This window comes from Furipterus horrens, unplaced genomic scaffold (genome assembly GCF_987537825.1).
Source record: "Furipterus horrens unplaced genomic scaffold, mFurHor1.1.pri manual_scaffold_3, whole genome shotgun sequence".
Taxonomy (NCBI): Eukaryota; Metazoa; Chordata; class Mammalia; order Chiroptera; family Furipteridae; genus Furipterus; species Furipterus horrens.
The window spans coordinates 153,808,059-153,822,215 of NW_028327173.1; the positions used below are offsets into that span (position 1 = coordinate 153,808,059).

At 40.5% G+C, this 14,157-nt stretch overlaps 1 protein-coding gene across 2 annotated transcripts; it reads left to right on the forward strand.

Annotated features, from left to right (window-relative positions):
- The first annotated feature begins 240 nt into the window (after nt 1-240).
- DUT (deoxyuridine triphosphatase) lies at nt 241-12,138 on the forward strand. Of its 2 annotated transcripts, none has more exons than XM_090270571.1 (7): nt 241-280; nt 1,302-1,440; nt 3,337-3,428; nt 5,555-5,599; nt 11,327-11,401; nt 11,556-11,626; nt 12,029-12,138. In XM_090270571.1, the coding sequence occupies exons 1-7, from the start codon at nt 256-258 to the stop codon at nt 12,083-12,085; spliced, it is 504 nt and encodes a 167-aa protein (XP_090126697.1). In that variant the 5' UTR covers nt 241-255; the 3' UTR covers nt 12,086-12,138. The 2 variants fall into 2 exon arrangements, with proteins under 2 accessions (XP_090126697.1, XP_090126696.1); XM_090270570.1 differs by lacking the exon at nt 241-280 and adding an exon at nt 541-775.
- Nucleotides 12,139-14,157: the final 2,019 nt, after the last annotated feature.

The following is a 14,157-nucleotide window of genomic DNA, read 5'->3' on the forward strand; positions in this document are numbered from 1 at the left end:
CTGCTGTGGGATCATCCGAGACAGTGCTAGGATTTCAACTGGGTTGTCATTGAGGTTATGTCCTTAAGACCCTGCCCCCGCCCCGCTTAAGAGTGACAACACACCCGCACCTTAGGTGTGCCGAGGAAATCGAGAACGCTGCCTTCCCCTGGGGCGCAGCACTGAGCGCGGCGGGCGGTCCCGGGCTCTGTGATGCGGTACCGTTGCTTTTGCGGCACCGTTGCTTCTGCGGCCGAGATTACTACCCGGGAAGTCATGGCCACGGGGGGCGCCGCCCCCGGTAAGTCAACAGCCAGGCAGGGCCCCTCACGGATAGTCTTGGGAAAAGGGGGCCCGGGAAAAAAAAAATGAGACTAGGAGGAAGGCAGAGGTAGCCGGATTCCGGACTTAGAGCGCGCCGAGTACCCGGCGTCCCAGGGCCTACGCCCCGCGGAGAGCGGCCTAGGCACCGCCTCTGTGCGCCCCTCGTCAGACGGCGGCGGTTACTGCTTCCGAGGTCAGTTTACGGTGTGGACCCGGCAGGCGCGGGCAGCAGCGGAATAGCCAACCAGCACCAGAGGCTCGAAGCAAATGACATCCCTCTGCCCTCGCCACGCGCTCCGCTACCATTTCCTTCCGTCTTTGCTCCGCTCAGTGTGTAAAGACGCGCGCAGCGCACGGCCCGGAGCCGAGACTGCGGGATTCCGCCGGCCCAGCGGGCCCTCGGACCCCGCTTTCGCGCCGGGGAATGTGCTGCCCAGCGCTCGCAGCCAGAGCCGAGGATGTCACAGCGCCAGTAATGTTGGGGCCCACGTTTCGTAGGGCGTGGGGAGCAAGGGGGCGCGGCCGTCTGTCCCCACGCCCACCCAGAGGTGTGGGAAGAGGCGGGCGGATAAGCCAGACCCGGGAAATCCTGCGGCTTCGGTTGGCGGGGTTAGAGGGTAGGCGCGCAGCCCCCATGGCGCGAAAGCGAGTCCATGCAGGTCCCCCCGCGCGGTGGGGTGTTTGTTATTTTTTTATTGTGTGGGTGGAGGAGGCCGCCCTGAATTAGATCTGTGCTCCAAGTTTGGAAAGTTTAAAAAGGCTCAGTAGTTTCCGATCCCAAATGTCCTTTCGGAGAATGGTTTCCAGCGCCAAATTCGAACCCCGCCTCCCCTCTCAGCCAAACTATGGGCTAATCCAGGAGGGGCGGCTGGGGCGGGGCGTTGCCGACGGGAAATTAAGAATTGGGCGCTCAGCTGGCGGCTAGGCTCATTCGCGCCTTCCTGTTCCCCTGCTTGCACCTTCGCCCACGTTCTGCTCTGCCATGCCGTGCTCTGAAGAGGTACCCGTCGTTTCCCCCAGAAAGCGGCCCCGGCCTGCGGAGGAGGCGGGCACGCGCCTCCGCTTCGTCCGGCTCTCGGAGCACGCCACCGCCCCGACCAAGGGGTCCGCGCGGGCCGCCGGCTACGACCTGTACAGGTGGGTGGTGTGACCGCCGGCCGCCTGTGCCCGGGGAGGCCAGTCCCGGCGAAGAGCGCGAGAGGGCCGCCTTCTGTTCCCGCCAGCCCTGCTCTCGCAGAGAAGGCTAATTCCCGACTTCAGAGCTTTAAGTCTCGTTAGCTTACATTCAGGCCCTCTGCTGCCATGCCACAGCTTGAAACACTCACTTAAAAGATTACAGAATTAAATGTTTTTTGCATATATATAGGGTTTCCGACATTTAGTGTTGAAAATATTAGCTTTCCTGTGTAGCATAAATTCAGTAGGGATTTGGGCAAAGAGTTTGGGAAAGTAAGTAAATATACATAACTGTCCTCTGAGACATTGGTTTATGGCTGTCTAAGTGGAAGGTGGAGATGAATTAAGGCCCACCTTGGCCTTCAAGGCCTGAGTGCGATGCTGTGCCCAAAGGAACGAAAAGCCAGGGTGGAAGCCTAGGTGCCTACTGTGAAAATACCTAGGCAGGATTAATGAAGCCTGCTTTTGTCCTAAGGGTTAATACAATTTTTCCACACGTCCATATTTAACTTCGCCCTAAGGACAGGAAATTTCAGAAAGGGCTTACATGTGAAAAGCAGGGATGTTGGTAATACTACCAGCTTTTCATGTGTACACTTTTTACCTGTAATAAAAACTTTTCCACATGCTATTTTCCAAAGTCCTCACAACAATCTGAATAGTGAGTGTTACTTTTTATAGATGAGGGAGTTTATAAAGAGTTCAATTGATAGCCCTAAAGCTTGAATGTAATAGAACTTTTGACCCTGAGTGCAGTGGTTTTGTTTTATTTTCTCACTTCTTAGAAGGATTAAGATAACTGGAAAGCGATACTGGAGGTAGGGAGTGCTTATTACATGCCTAAGTCCTGAGCCTTTAGGATGTACTGTATTTTAAAGCGTTCCAGGTAATTCTAATGTGCAAACTACTCCTCTAAGTCATAAGTAAGGACAGGAGAAGAGAAGTGCACGATGATAATAAGGGAGTAAAGAAAAGTGAGGTATGACTTGTAGCTGAAAGGGATATAGTTCAGGACCTTAACTTTGATGAATAAAAATACCTTGACAACATGTAGTTTGTCTATACCATGTCTAGGCACTGTTCTGAGTCTTAGAAGAGACTTAGATTTAAGGTACTTTGAGCAGCTTCATACACTGAAATAGATGTGGAAATAACTGATCTTTTTAATAAATTAGTGTTTTAACTATTTCAGAGCAAATTTCAGTGTGGGAAGTTAAAATATACTACTGCTTTATTGGTTTAATGAAGGTTTGCAAAATAACTTCCAGTTCTGCTTTTTAAATTTCTGTCAGGAAGGGGCTACAGTAATAACAGTAGTAGCATTTCCTGGCTGGACCTCAGAGAATCAGTTCCCTAGCGGTGTCTATCTCCAGGGTTGTGTTCCCAGAGGTCAGCTCTCCCTTGGCCAGTGAAAGTCATGGCCGCAGCTTGGTGTGCTTGCTATACTACCAAGACCAGCAGAGCACATGCAACCCAGCTCTACCCCATTTCATGTTTCACCCATTTCCCCTTTCCTTCTGCATGGTTTCCATAATCCCTTAGAGGACTGTTGTGAGAATATATGAGTTATAATAAAAAGCAAACAGAACTGTGCCTGGGCATAGTAAGGACTTCATAAGTGTTAGCTATTATTTACCCTTCTTTCTTTGTTCTACATTTCATACTGTGTTAGTGAAGCATACACCTTTTCAAAAGTCTGCCTTTTCTGCCCCCTCCTGCTAATAATTAACCAATTTCCCCACCAAATTTTGTTCAGGGGAGACTACATTTACATCTTGCCCCCACTTTCACCAGAAAAAATCCATAGAGAATTACTGTTATCTAAATACCAGCTATTTTCTTCCTATATTATCCTAGTGCCTATGATTACACCGTTCCACCGATGGAGAAAGCCCTTGTGAAAACCGACCTTCAGATCGCTCTTCCTGCTGGGTGCTATGGAAGAGTAGGTAAGTGACTAAGGGTTTGTCGTGCTCTTCCTTTGTGGCAATGCCTTTCACCTTAGTTTTATCCAGGGTATAAGTGAGGGATGGGATATTGCTTGGCCTGTGTCCTAAAATAAAGAAGTGCCAACAGTGGCGGCAACTGCAGCCATTTGAAAACTTGCATTTCCATGCAGGCACACGGTGGAGAGGCGGGTTCTGTTTCAAATGACTGCAGTGAAGCAAGTTTTGCAATAAAGCGAGGTGCATGGTTTGGTTTTATTTATTTATTTATTTTTGATTTCCCATTCACATAGAAGTTCATGTTTACTCTATAATGTTAGCAGTCTATTGAGAGTGCTACAGCATTATGTCTAAAAAAAATGTACATACCTTATTTTAAAAAATGCTTCATTGCTTAAAAAAATGCTAATCATCATCTAACCCTTCAGCGAGTTGTCATCTTTTTTTTGGTGGAGGGATTTGTAAAAAATGCAGTTATCTGCAAAGCACGATAAATAAGGCACAATAAAACAAGGTATGCCGATATCTGCTTTTGCCTTTCTGCTATTTTTTGGTTCCTTATTGCAGCTTTGAGGAGACTCACATTGGTCCAAGAGGTTCTCACAACTAACTCACTGAAAAAACTGAAAATATATGTGATTTTTTAACAGGTGCTTTTTCCAGTGCTACCACCAACTCCCCCTTCAAAAATCAGATTGCCTGTGAAGTCAAGATTTCTTTGTGAAGATGGTGATGAGAATGGCTAATGTTAGTTATGTAAGAAAATAGAGACAGGCTTAGGATAGTGGCACATGGTACTTTATGTCATGAGAGTAAGACTTCTCACCCCTGTTGGTCCCAGAGTCCATCAGGTCACTTAGCCTTACCCCCTTGGGGTTGCCCCCCTAGGATGTGTGAGGGGAGGGATAGTCTTCATTGAGGGACACACCTCATAGTGGGCGGGGCTAGGAGAAAATGGAGTGTAAGTTCACAGGTTTGACTTTCTGGAGTGATTCAGTTGTCACTGGAAAGAGAGTTCAGAACTTTTCAAGAGCATAATTACTTTCTGACCAACTTCAGAGTAAACATAAAGGAGCAAATGGAACTGTGACCCCTCCCCCAGGGCTGGGGGAGGAGGTAGTAGCTAGACTACCACTATTGTGTTAGTCATGGGAGTGGGAACTGCTAATTCTTGAGGAGAAAAATGAGATAAGCTCTCCATCTCTTTTTGGCCATGTGTTTAGTGTATTTGGGGAGGGGTGGTGATCAGGAGATGGAGTGAAATAAAAGTAAAGGTAGGAAGGGGCAGCCTTTATTCACAAAGATTCTGGGTTTTAAATTATTCTGGAATAAAATAAATGGTAGGCCTGATGCTCAAGTCATCAAGTATAAGGTATAAACTTAGCTTTTTATTTATTTTATTATTTTAAGAACAAGAAGCATAGTAAATTGAATTTTTAAGGTTTAGCTTTTGGCATTTTGCTTGACTGATATTAAACCATTTACTCTGGTTCATTTGTTACATGCAGACATGTATTTTGGCATCTGTATCACGAGGAGTCCCAAGTTTTAGACTAAGCTCTGCCACACTTCTCCCCATCTACAATATATTGCAACAAGCTCAGAACTCACATCTTAGAAGTCCGAGCCCTGGTGGGTGTGGTTCACTTGGTTGGGCATTACCCACAAAGCAAAATTTTGCCTGTTCTGTTCACAGTCAGAGCACATGTCTGGGTTGTGGGTTGTCTCCTGTCGAGATGCATATAAGAGGCAACCTGTTGATGTTTCAAAGTCCCTTTCCTCTGTTCCATGCCCCTACCAACAACAGTGCTTCCCCTGTGGCCGGACCTCTACACAGCCGAGGGTTGTCCGCACCTGCTCACCTTCAGTTTATCCCAGCAGTCCATGGCTCCACCACCACAGGCCAGAGTAGTGGGGGGGGGACTGGCTTAGGTTGGCTTCAGTTTAAACCTTGTCAGATTTTTCTAAACTGTTCTACTTGGGTAATACAGTATAATAAGTGTATTCTTTAATTCTGAACCATCTGCTGAAGTTAAGATGAAGATGTCAATGGTAGGAAATGAGTTGATCGTATCTAGTAATTGATCTTCCACCTTAAAACAGCCAATTTCTCCTTTTTTGTTTTTTAGCTCCACGTTCTGGCTTGGCTGCAAAACACTTCATAGATGTAGGAGGTATTATGTTTACATTTTTATTCTGTAAATATTTCTAAGTATTTACTTTGCTTAAGAGGAAGTAATCAAATGACAAACTATTTTTATCTTCAAGTCAAGAAATGGTTTTTGTTGTGTCTTTTCAGAAATTTCTATCTGAATAATAGACAATTATGATATTTCGAATGCTATTTGATTGTATCTAATTTTTGGATGACTATTATATGAAATGCACGTTGTTTTACTAAGAGGCTAACTGGACACTATCTGACAGATAGGATTTTTGCCCTGGTTTAGTGATAATCTGCATTTAGTCCAAAACTGACTCCATTCATACAAGGTTTGTTATTATAGGGGGAGAAAAAGCTTTTATGTCATATAAGCAATTATATTTTGCTTAAATAATTACTAAGTATACATAAAATTATTATTACCTAAGCAAAAGTTTCTAGAAAATGCAGTTGCATCTTGTAAGAATTTTCTTATTTCCTTAAGAGAGGTATCTATGTTTGGCAGAATACAAAAGAGAATCTTCCTAAAGTCAGGAGAGACGACATTGCTTTCCTATCTAAATTTCTTGCTGAGCAAGTTCTTTGTGGCTCCTGTTTCCCGTATAACAAAGCCTTACTTGTGTCTCCCAAAGTCAAAAACATCCTCACCAGGTCCCTTTCATGAAGGAGCCTTGTCTCTGCTAACCATGCGTGCGAGATCCCTAACTGCCCCTTACTGTGCGGAAATCCTCACCTTCCCAGTGTGCCTCCCTTGCTTCAGATCTCCTTGTTATTGGGATCCAGAGCCCACTGACAGGGTTCTCATGTCCTGACTGTTCTTTTTTTGTTTGTTTGTTTGTTAAATTTTTTCCCTCCAACTTTCTCTTTAATTTGTACCATATGAAGTAATTTTCTTAAAATAGCTTTATTGAGATATAATTTACATTTCATGGCATTCACCCATTTAAGATGTATAGCATAGTGGTTTTAGTGTATTCACAGAGCTGCAACCATCACCACAATTAATTCTAGAACATTTTCATCATCTCTCAAAGGAACCCCATACCCATTAGTATTCACTCCCTCTTTCCCCCAAAACCAACAGCCCTAGGTAACCACTGATTTATTTTCTGTTAACATAGAACCATATTTAATACTTAGTTGAAGTTTCCATTGTAAGTGGAAATAGGAATAATCAGAAAAAGAAAAAAGCCTATGCTCACTTTATGAAAACAGGAATTTCTGCCATAGTGTGACTCCAAGCATGTCCATCCTCAACAAATATGTTGAGGCAAGGGAGGGGGTGCTGGGTGGAGGTGGGCAACCACGGGGGGAAATAGGGGACATCTGTAATATTGTCAACAATTTTAAAAATCTTAAAAAATTTTAGATAAAGCTTTTAATTGATAGACTCATGAAGAGTTTCGTGGAATGTGAGTGTTTTGGAAGTGATCAGGAAAGATAACACCACACATTTTTCTTGGTGCCACTATCAGAAACAGCTAGCGGCGTTCTGACCCTTCTTTATCTCCACCCGTAATATTGCTTCACTAACAAGACGTCTTGGCCTTCTGATATAAATGGGTATTCTCAATTCTCTGCCTCCCTCCAGTTTTATAAAGCTCCTTTTTGGCAGACGAGAAAACTGGCTCAAAGATAAGTCCAAGTTACACGTTAAAAACTGGAATCTCCATTCATATGATAACAACCTGCTCTTCTTTCCACCACAATTAAATGCTGTGGATCACCCTGCTGCATCCACCAAGCTCATTGTCACATGCACCGCATGGGTTAAGCATGGGATAAGCATGGGATCGGGCCTGTCCCTGGGCGACCTTCTGCCTGCCCCTTAAGGCTCCCCATGGTATCACTAGATGGTTCTGTGGGGCAAGACAGGAGCCCAAAAGTAGTTCCTGAGAGAAGCTGAGCTTGACAGCAGGAGTGGACAGCCCACTAAGGTTGAGGATTGTCTGGGCTCATTATGCTTGTTTTTCAAAAAATAACTTTCACAAGGTAAAGTGTGGTAATTTAACATATAACTTAAAGACATTTAAATAATAGTCTCTAGCCCTGGCCAGTGTGGCTCAGTTGGAGCACTGTCCCATGGACCCGTGGGTTTGATCTCTGGTTGGGACACGTTTGAGAGGCAATCAATCAATGTTTCTCCCATCAATGCTTCCCTCTCTCCCTTCCTCTCTAAAATCAATAACTGTGTCCTTGGGTGAGAATAAATAAATAAATAAAAATTTGTATGTGTTTTAAGAAATTTCAAAGGGTTGGTAAAAGAACATGGGCTTTGGAATAAGCAACAGTGAAAATGAGTGTGACCACCTGTGAAGGGTTGGAGGCTTAAATGATGATATATGTGAAGCACCTAACACTGTTGGATACATATTAGATCCTACAAGTTCTATTTCCTGTGCCCTAGGGACTTAAGTTTTTTTTAATGTGGAACCTTTGTTACTAATTTTTGCTCTGTTTAATAAAACAACCCTCTGATTTAAAAAAAAAAAAAAAAGCATGTAAAAGAAATGGAAAGTTAGTTTGCCTGGTGGTTGGTGTGGTATTATTTATAAAATTACATTGTGGTGTATTCTTGGAGACAAAATACCTTAAAAATGTCCCTTAGGCACAAGTTTATCATAGTTGGCCACAGTTTTTAGTTCAGAGAAGAGATGTTAGAAATCTCAGGCTGTAAATAAGGGTCAAAGGGAAAAGTTGAGTATGCAGGTTTCTGTTCAGAATTCACATCTGGTAGGTGTGCACAGTTTCACTAAAGAAGGTTTCCAGCAAATGTCATGCCAAAGTCTTGACACAGTAAAATTTTTGCCTAGTCAGTTAATCACTCTGCCAGTTCCAATCCATGATTTTTTCAGTGATAAATTTGAAATACTTTTCTGCTTTCTCATGAAGAGAAATATCCCTGATATAACATATGTCCCTTATGTGGATTTTTCTTGAAGGTCAAATTGCCTTTGAGTGGTAAATGAAATAAGAACTATTGGGTTTTTTTTATACTGTTGGCATTCATGCTAAAATTTTTTTTAATTGAGAGCTTTTATTTTCTTCCTTACATTTTAATTGATTTCAAACAACTTCATTTCTTTCAGTTAGTTGAAGGTTTTTCCCATGTTTGTGTGCCAAGCATAAAATCTTGGTAGGTCACCTGGCATTGCAGAATTCAAAACCCCCAGCCATTTGAATTTGATGGAACAACTTACTGAGGATAGCAAAGAAAGGCCCTTACAAAAAGGGAGTGTTTTTTGTGTAGTAGAAGATAGCATAGACTAAAAAAATAAATACTTGCAAGACATATGAAAAAAGGGTTAAATAAACAGATAAGAAAAAAATATCAAAATATAGAAGAGGACATGCAAATGTGCAACAATTGCACAGAGGAGGAAAGTCCAGCTTCACTAGTAGTGATCAGGGAAACCAAGTAATACAGTACCATGAGGTACCATTTCTTACGCATTACATTGGCTGGAATGAAAACGATGGTTACCGTCTGGTACTGCAAAACTTTGGAAATGGGTCTTAAATTTCAGTGATGGGAGTTTGAAGTGTTACACCTTTTTTTCAGATTGTCCATTCAAATTTAAAATGTACACACACTTTGACCCAGAGAAGTGCTTTTTGGAAACTATTTGGTGAGAATAAGAAGTACAAATACACAAGGATATATGTCCAGGGCTGCTTTGTTTATTATAGCAGAAATGTGGATGTAACCTGAATGTGTAGTGATATGTAAGAGATACATACAAATAATGATACTATATTTCCATATCTTAGATCTAAAAAGAATGACTAAGATTTATACATATTAATTTCAAAGGATGTCTATGATATTTAAGTGGAATGAAAAAATAATATGTGAAATATATTACTGTAATACTGTAGCATTGGCTACCTAAAGGAAAGTAGGGAAACATTATTAGCTTTTACTTCATATATATTTGTATTTGCACAATCTAAAAATGTAATAAAATAGGAACAAAAGAATTCAGCAGTCAGTCCACATTGTCTTTAACACATTCTGAATAAGTGAGTGCTAGTCTGTACTTCAAACCTCATGGTATGGAGATTCCATGACCTTCTGTGGTCATCTGTCATGGCACAGAATAACATGTTCTACTGAGGGGTTTCTTCATTAAATCTCATCTACGTTGTTCCTACAGCCAGTTTTTTCTGCATACAGATAATATTTAGGAAAGAGCCGGTCCCATCTTTATATCTATTCTTTTACTAAATATTAAGGACTAATTTAATGGTCAGCTAGCAGTGGGGAAAGAAACTAGGCTTCAGTATTCTTTGAATTGTTCTCTGCTGTACAAGTAGAAAGTAAGACTTTTAATAAATACTTAAAATTCAATTTCAATTATCCCTAATAATTGATTCATAAGGCACAGGGGTTCATCTAAACTTTTACTGTAATTCACTGGAAAAATCTGGAAAATTGTTTTTTACTGAGTATTTTTCCTATGGTGGAACTCTTCTAAAATTTTACTTTTTTTTTTTTCCTGTATGAGAAAATTGAAAGGCAATGCTTACCCTTATTCTGAAACACTTTTCTTTTTCTTTCTTTTTTATTTTTAGTTGACCTTCAAATAGTTAGTCCTGCCACCCATTAGTGTACCCATGGAACTAAATTTCTGATTACTTTTATTTACTTTTTTTTCTTTGATAAGAGGCTTTATTCATTTAATTAGGTTCACATGGATTCTGTTCAACATTTTACAAACTGAGGGTAAAGAATTAACGTCTGTAAAGGAAATTGGCAGGGAAGAGGCTGTGAAGGTTGGAGACTGACTGCTAGTAGGTAGGGGATTTCTTTGGGGTAATGAAAATGTTCTAAAATTGATTGTGGTGATGGTTGTACAACTCTGAATACACACACAAAAAAAATCGTTGAATTGTGAATTATGTTCCAATATTTAAAAAAAGTAAATGGTAAAGCCTGGTGCACTTATATTCTTTATGGAAACACTTTAAATTCTTGGCCCAGAGATACATGCTAATAAGTCTGGGCCAGAACTGGGCCCTGGCTTATGTTTCTCTCTTGCCCTTGTGTTTATAATCTCAAACAGGCCCAATTTACACACGATTCTATCTGAAAATGTGCTCGTTATTAACTTTATGTGCTAATGTCTGCTGAGAGAGCATTCTTAAAGAAAAGGTGGAAGCTCAAATTAAAAGGAGTGAAAAATTATCACCTGAAAAGTTCAGCTGCATTTTTGTTATAAAAATTGAATGTTCTGCTATTTGCCAGATGGCTGCTTACCGGTGTCAGCATCAACAACTCCACTGTGGAGCTTCAGGCTTTTTGACGTTTTTATTTATGACTCAATCATATTTCAATGTAGATGTTAGTGGGAAGGTGCTACCAGGAAAAGCCTTTAAAACCCAAATCATAATTTTCTCCTAGTCTGTTTTGGCAGGTGTGCAGCAAATAGACAGTGGGATTGGAGAGAGCAGTTCAGGGCGACTTGTCTGAGATGTTGAGTGCCTGCTCCCGGGTTAGAGTGGGAAATATTCACCATTTGTAAGGGTGACAGGTTAGAAAATAAGGGCTACCTTCTAAATTCTTACTTGCATATTAGTAATATTTCTTAATTTGAGGTTTTACATAGAACCAGAGCACAATTCACTTACTCGATTGTATAAAAATCTCAGAGCCACATAATGATTTTGAGGTAATTATACACTCATAGTGTTTTGGTAGCGTAAAACAAGCTAATATTATTTTTCTTTTCTCTAGCTGGTGTCATAGATGAAGATTATAGAGGAAATATTGGTGTTGTACTGTTTAATTTTGGCAAAGAAAAGTTTGAAGGTATGTTAAATGCATAGTCACATAGATGCAGTGAGTTTTCTGAGTTACATATGTCAAAAGAACACATTTCTCTCATTCTCACTGGACAAGGCAGGGTATAGAAAATGCATTAATAAAAGATCCATAATAAGTTCTGTTTTTTTCCTCTTTGAAGTTAAGAAAGGTGACCGAATTGCACAGCTCATTTGTGAACGGATTTTTTATCCAGAAATAGAGGAAGTTCAAGTAAGTATAAACACTGAGTAGGGAATGAGTGGTGTAACATCTTCAGTGAAAGAAAATTAAAATTTTGAGTATTTAATATGCTATTTGTAATTAACAGCATATATGACTAGTCCCATTTTAAGCAAAATTAAAATTCTGGTTTTAGAATTTCTTGAAATAATTTCCATAGCTATCATATAGCATTACTTTGGATAATAAATCACTTAAATATACTGTGGAATTCTATTTCCGTTGCTTTTTTGAAAGTTACTCAATATTTAAATTTATGGAGCCTTTTGAAAATTTAACGTTTTTGTAAATTTTTAAAAAATGGGCTAGCAAGGATGAAAGTCTTACTGATAAGCCGGGAGATGGGAAGAGGATCTGAACTGAACTGCGGCTGCCGCTGTTCTGTCTCCGCAGGTTTTGGACGACACTGAAAGGGGTTCAGGAGGCTTTGGTTCCACCGGGAAGAATTAAAATTCATGCCAAGAACAGAAAAAATGAGAAAAGAGACCTTTTTCCTAAAAATAAGTTTCCTAAAAATAAGTTTCTGTTTTGTGTTTTGGTGCTGTAAACTTAATAGCTTTAGCTTCTAAATATACTTAGTTTTCTTACGATCAAGGAAAGGGTACTTTGGGGGCAGGGTTTGCATTTGCATTAGCTTGGTAACCTAATACAGTTTAATTTTTTCATTTAAATTATATCAATTACAGATTCCCCCCAGAACTGTATTTAACTTACTAAATGCTACCCTTTGAACATCTTATTTTTCGGTTTTCTTTATAAATCATAAGCAAAGCCCTTTATTCAATATATTTGCATTCTTTCACAGATACAGATTATGTGAACTGTAAACTAAAGATAATAAAGAATTATTGTTCTTCTCATTCTTTTCATTGATCTAAAAATTTTATTCATATACATATAGTCTAAAAACTTTAATCTTAAGATTTCTTTGTGAGGGTGGGAAGAAGAGAAGTCTCAGTTATTTTTTCCATTATTATTTTTTTTAATCTTCCTTTTCGTGGACTCTGTTGACTGAGTATGTTTGTGAAAGAAAATGTAACTTGGAAATTTCCAGTTCATTTCCTGTGAATTCCTTCCATCATGTAAATTGTAGGAGTTGTAGTTATATGGGTTTCCCTCACTGAAGTAGCAATAATAGGCTGTATCCAGGAAAATATGCAATTTAATTGGGATAAAATACAATAGATACCATGATAAATGCATAGTCCACTGGGTTTGTCGAACCCAAGTTTTTTGTGTAAATATCTTTAAGCAGCATTTCCCTGCAGATGGGGCTGTTTTGTAGGATTAGTTTGATGAACCTTTACTGCAACCTTCTACGTGTGCTTTACTGTATTTCCCAGACCCCTTTGAAGCAGGGCTTTGGTGTCACTTAGGCTCAGTCAGTCAGGCCACTAGCAGGGCATTTATGCCACACTGTCTCCATGAGGGCAGGCCATGCAGCAGGTGCTTCTGAAGCTGACAGCTGTCTTGGCTGCCCAGGTTCTCGAAGCACAGGCTAGAGTTTGTTTCTGCTGTGCTCTCCAGGTCATTTAATACCCTGCAATGTAGTTCCCATCTGTGGGTCATAGTCACAGTCATGACTTGTTAGTCATGAAACGAACATAGTGGGTCATAACTAGCACTTTTAAAAATTGAATAGAAAAACAGCAAAGGACAGCACATGGGAGACTGGTAAATATTGTGAACACAAGTACATATTTGTACACGTGTGTACTGGGTCGTGGTATAAATTACTTCTGCAGCACAACAGACTATGTAAATCCTTTTCTGCTAAACTAGCCAGAGTAGATTCTGTTCTCCGAACCCTGACCATAACATAGTAACAGCTGAGTAAGAACAAATAGTGTGACTATCAAGAGGTAGAGTCTTAACACTGTTAATGTTAGTTACACTATGTTAAGCACTTTTACAAACTGCTTGATCCTTTCTCAGCATACCTGTGGGAGAGTAGATAAAACACTTTTTATAGATGACTAAAGTAGGTTCACAGGTGTTTAATTTGCTTAACATTTCAGCTAATATGACTAATATTAAAAAGTTCTTTGCAATATTTCATTCAAGAGATTGTTAATGAAAGTCCTTATCTGGTTCATACCTGAAATAGTTTTCCATCTGTACACCACACTCAAAGGAAGATGCTCAAATTGCAGCTACTCTGAAAATTAGAGACTTAGAACTATGTCCAAGGGAGACAAATGAAAGCCCTGGCTGTTCGTTTGGAGAAGTGTATGTGCTGTGAATGGGAGGAATGAGGGGGAGAGGGGAGGGCAGGTAGCTGAAGAAGGTCCCTGGGGTATGATAGATGTTCTTAGATCTCAAGACTTAAAGGGAATTAGGCTTGTCAGACCTGAGGGAATGGAACCAGCATCAGTAGATTTAAACTGCTGGTGTTATCTATGAGATAATAGAAAATATATATTGGTCTCTGCCTCTGGTTCCCGACACAGTTCTTAAAACCCTTGTAATTTCCTAAGTGATAAGGGGCATCTCTTGTTTTAACATTGGTCTTTAACCTCTTC

Coding starts and splice junctions, on each gene's coding strand:
- DUT (XM_090270570.1), top strand. CDS start 571: ATGACATCCCTCTGCCCTCGCCACGCGCTCCGCTACCATTTCCTTCCG. Junction 5,600..11,326: donor ACACTTCATAGATGTAGGAG/GTATTATGTTTA, acceptor TCTTTTCTCTAG/CTGGTGTCATAGATGAAGAT. Junction 11,402..11,555: donor TGGCAAAGAAAAGTTTGAAG/GTATGTTAAATG, acceptor TCCTCTTTGAAG/TTAAGAAAGGTGACCGAATT.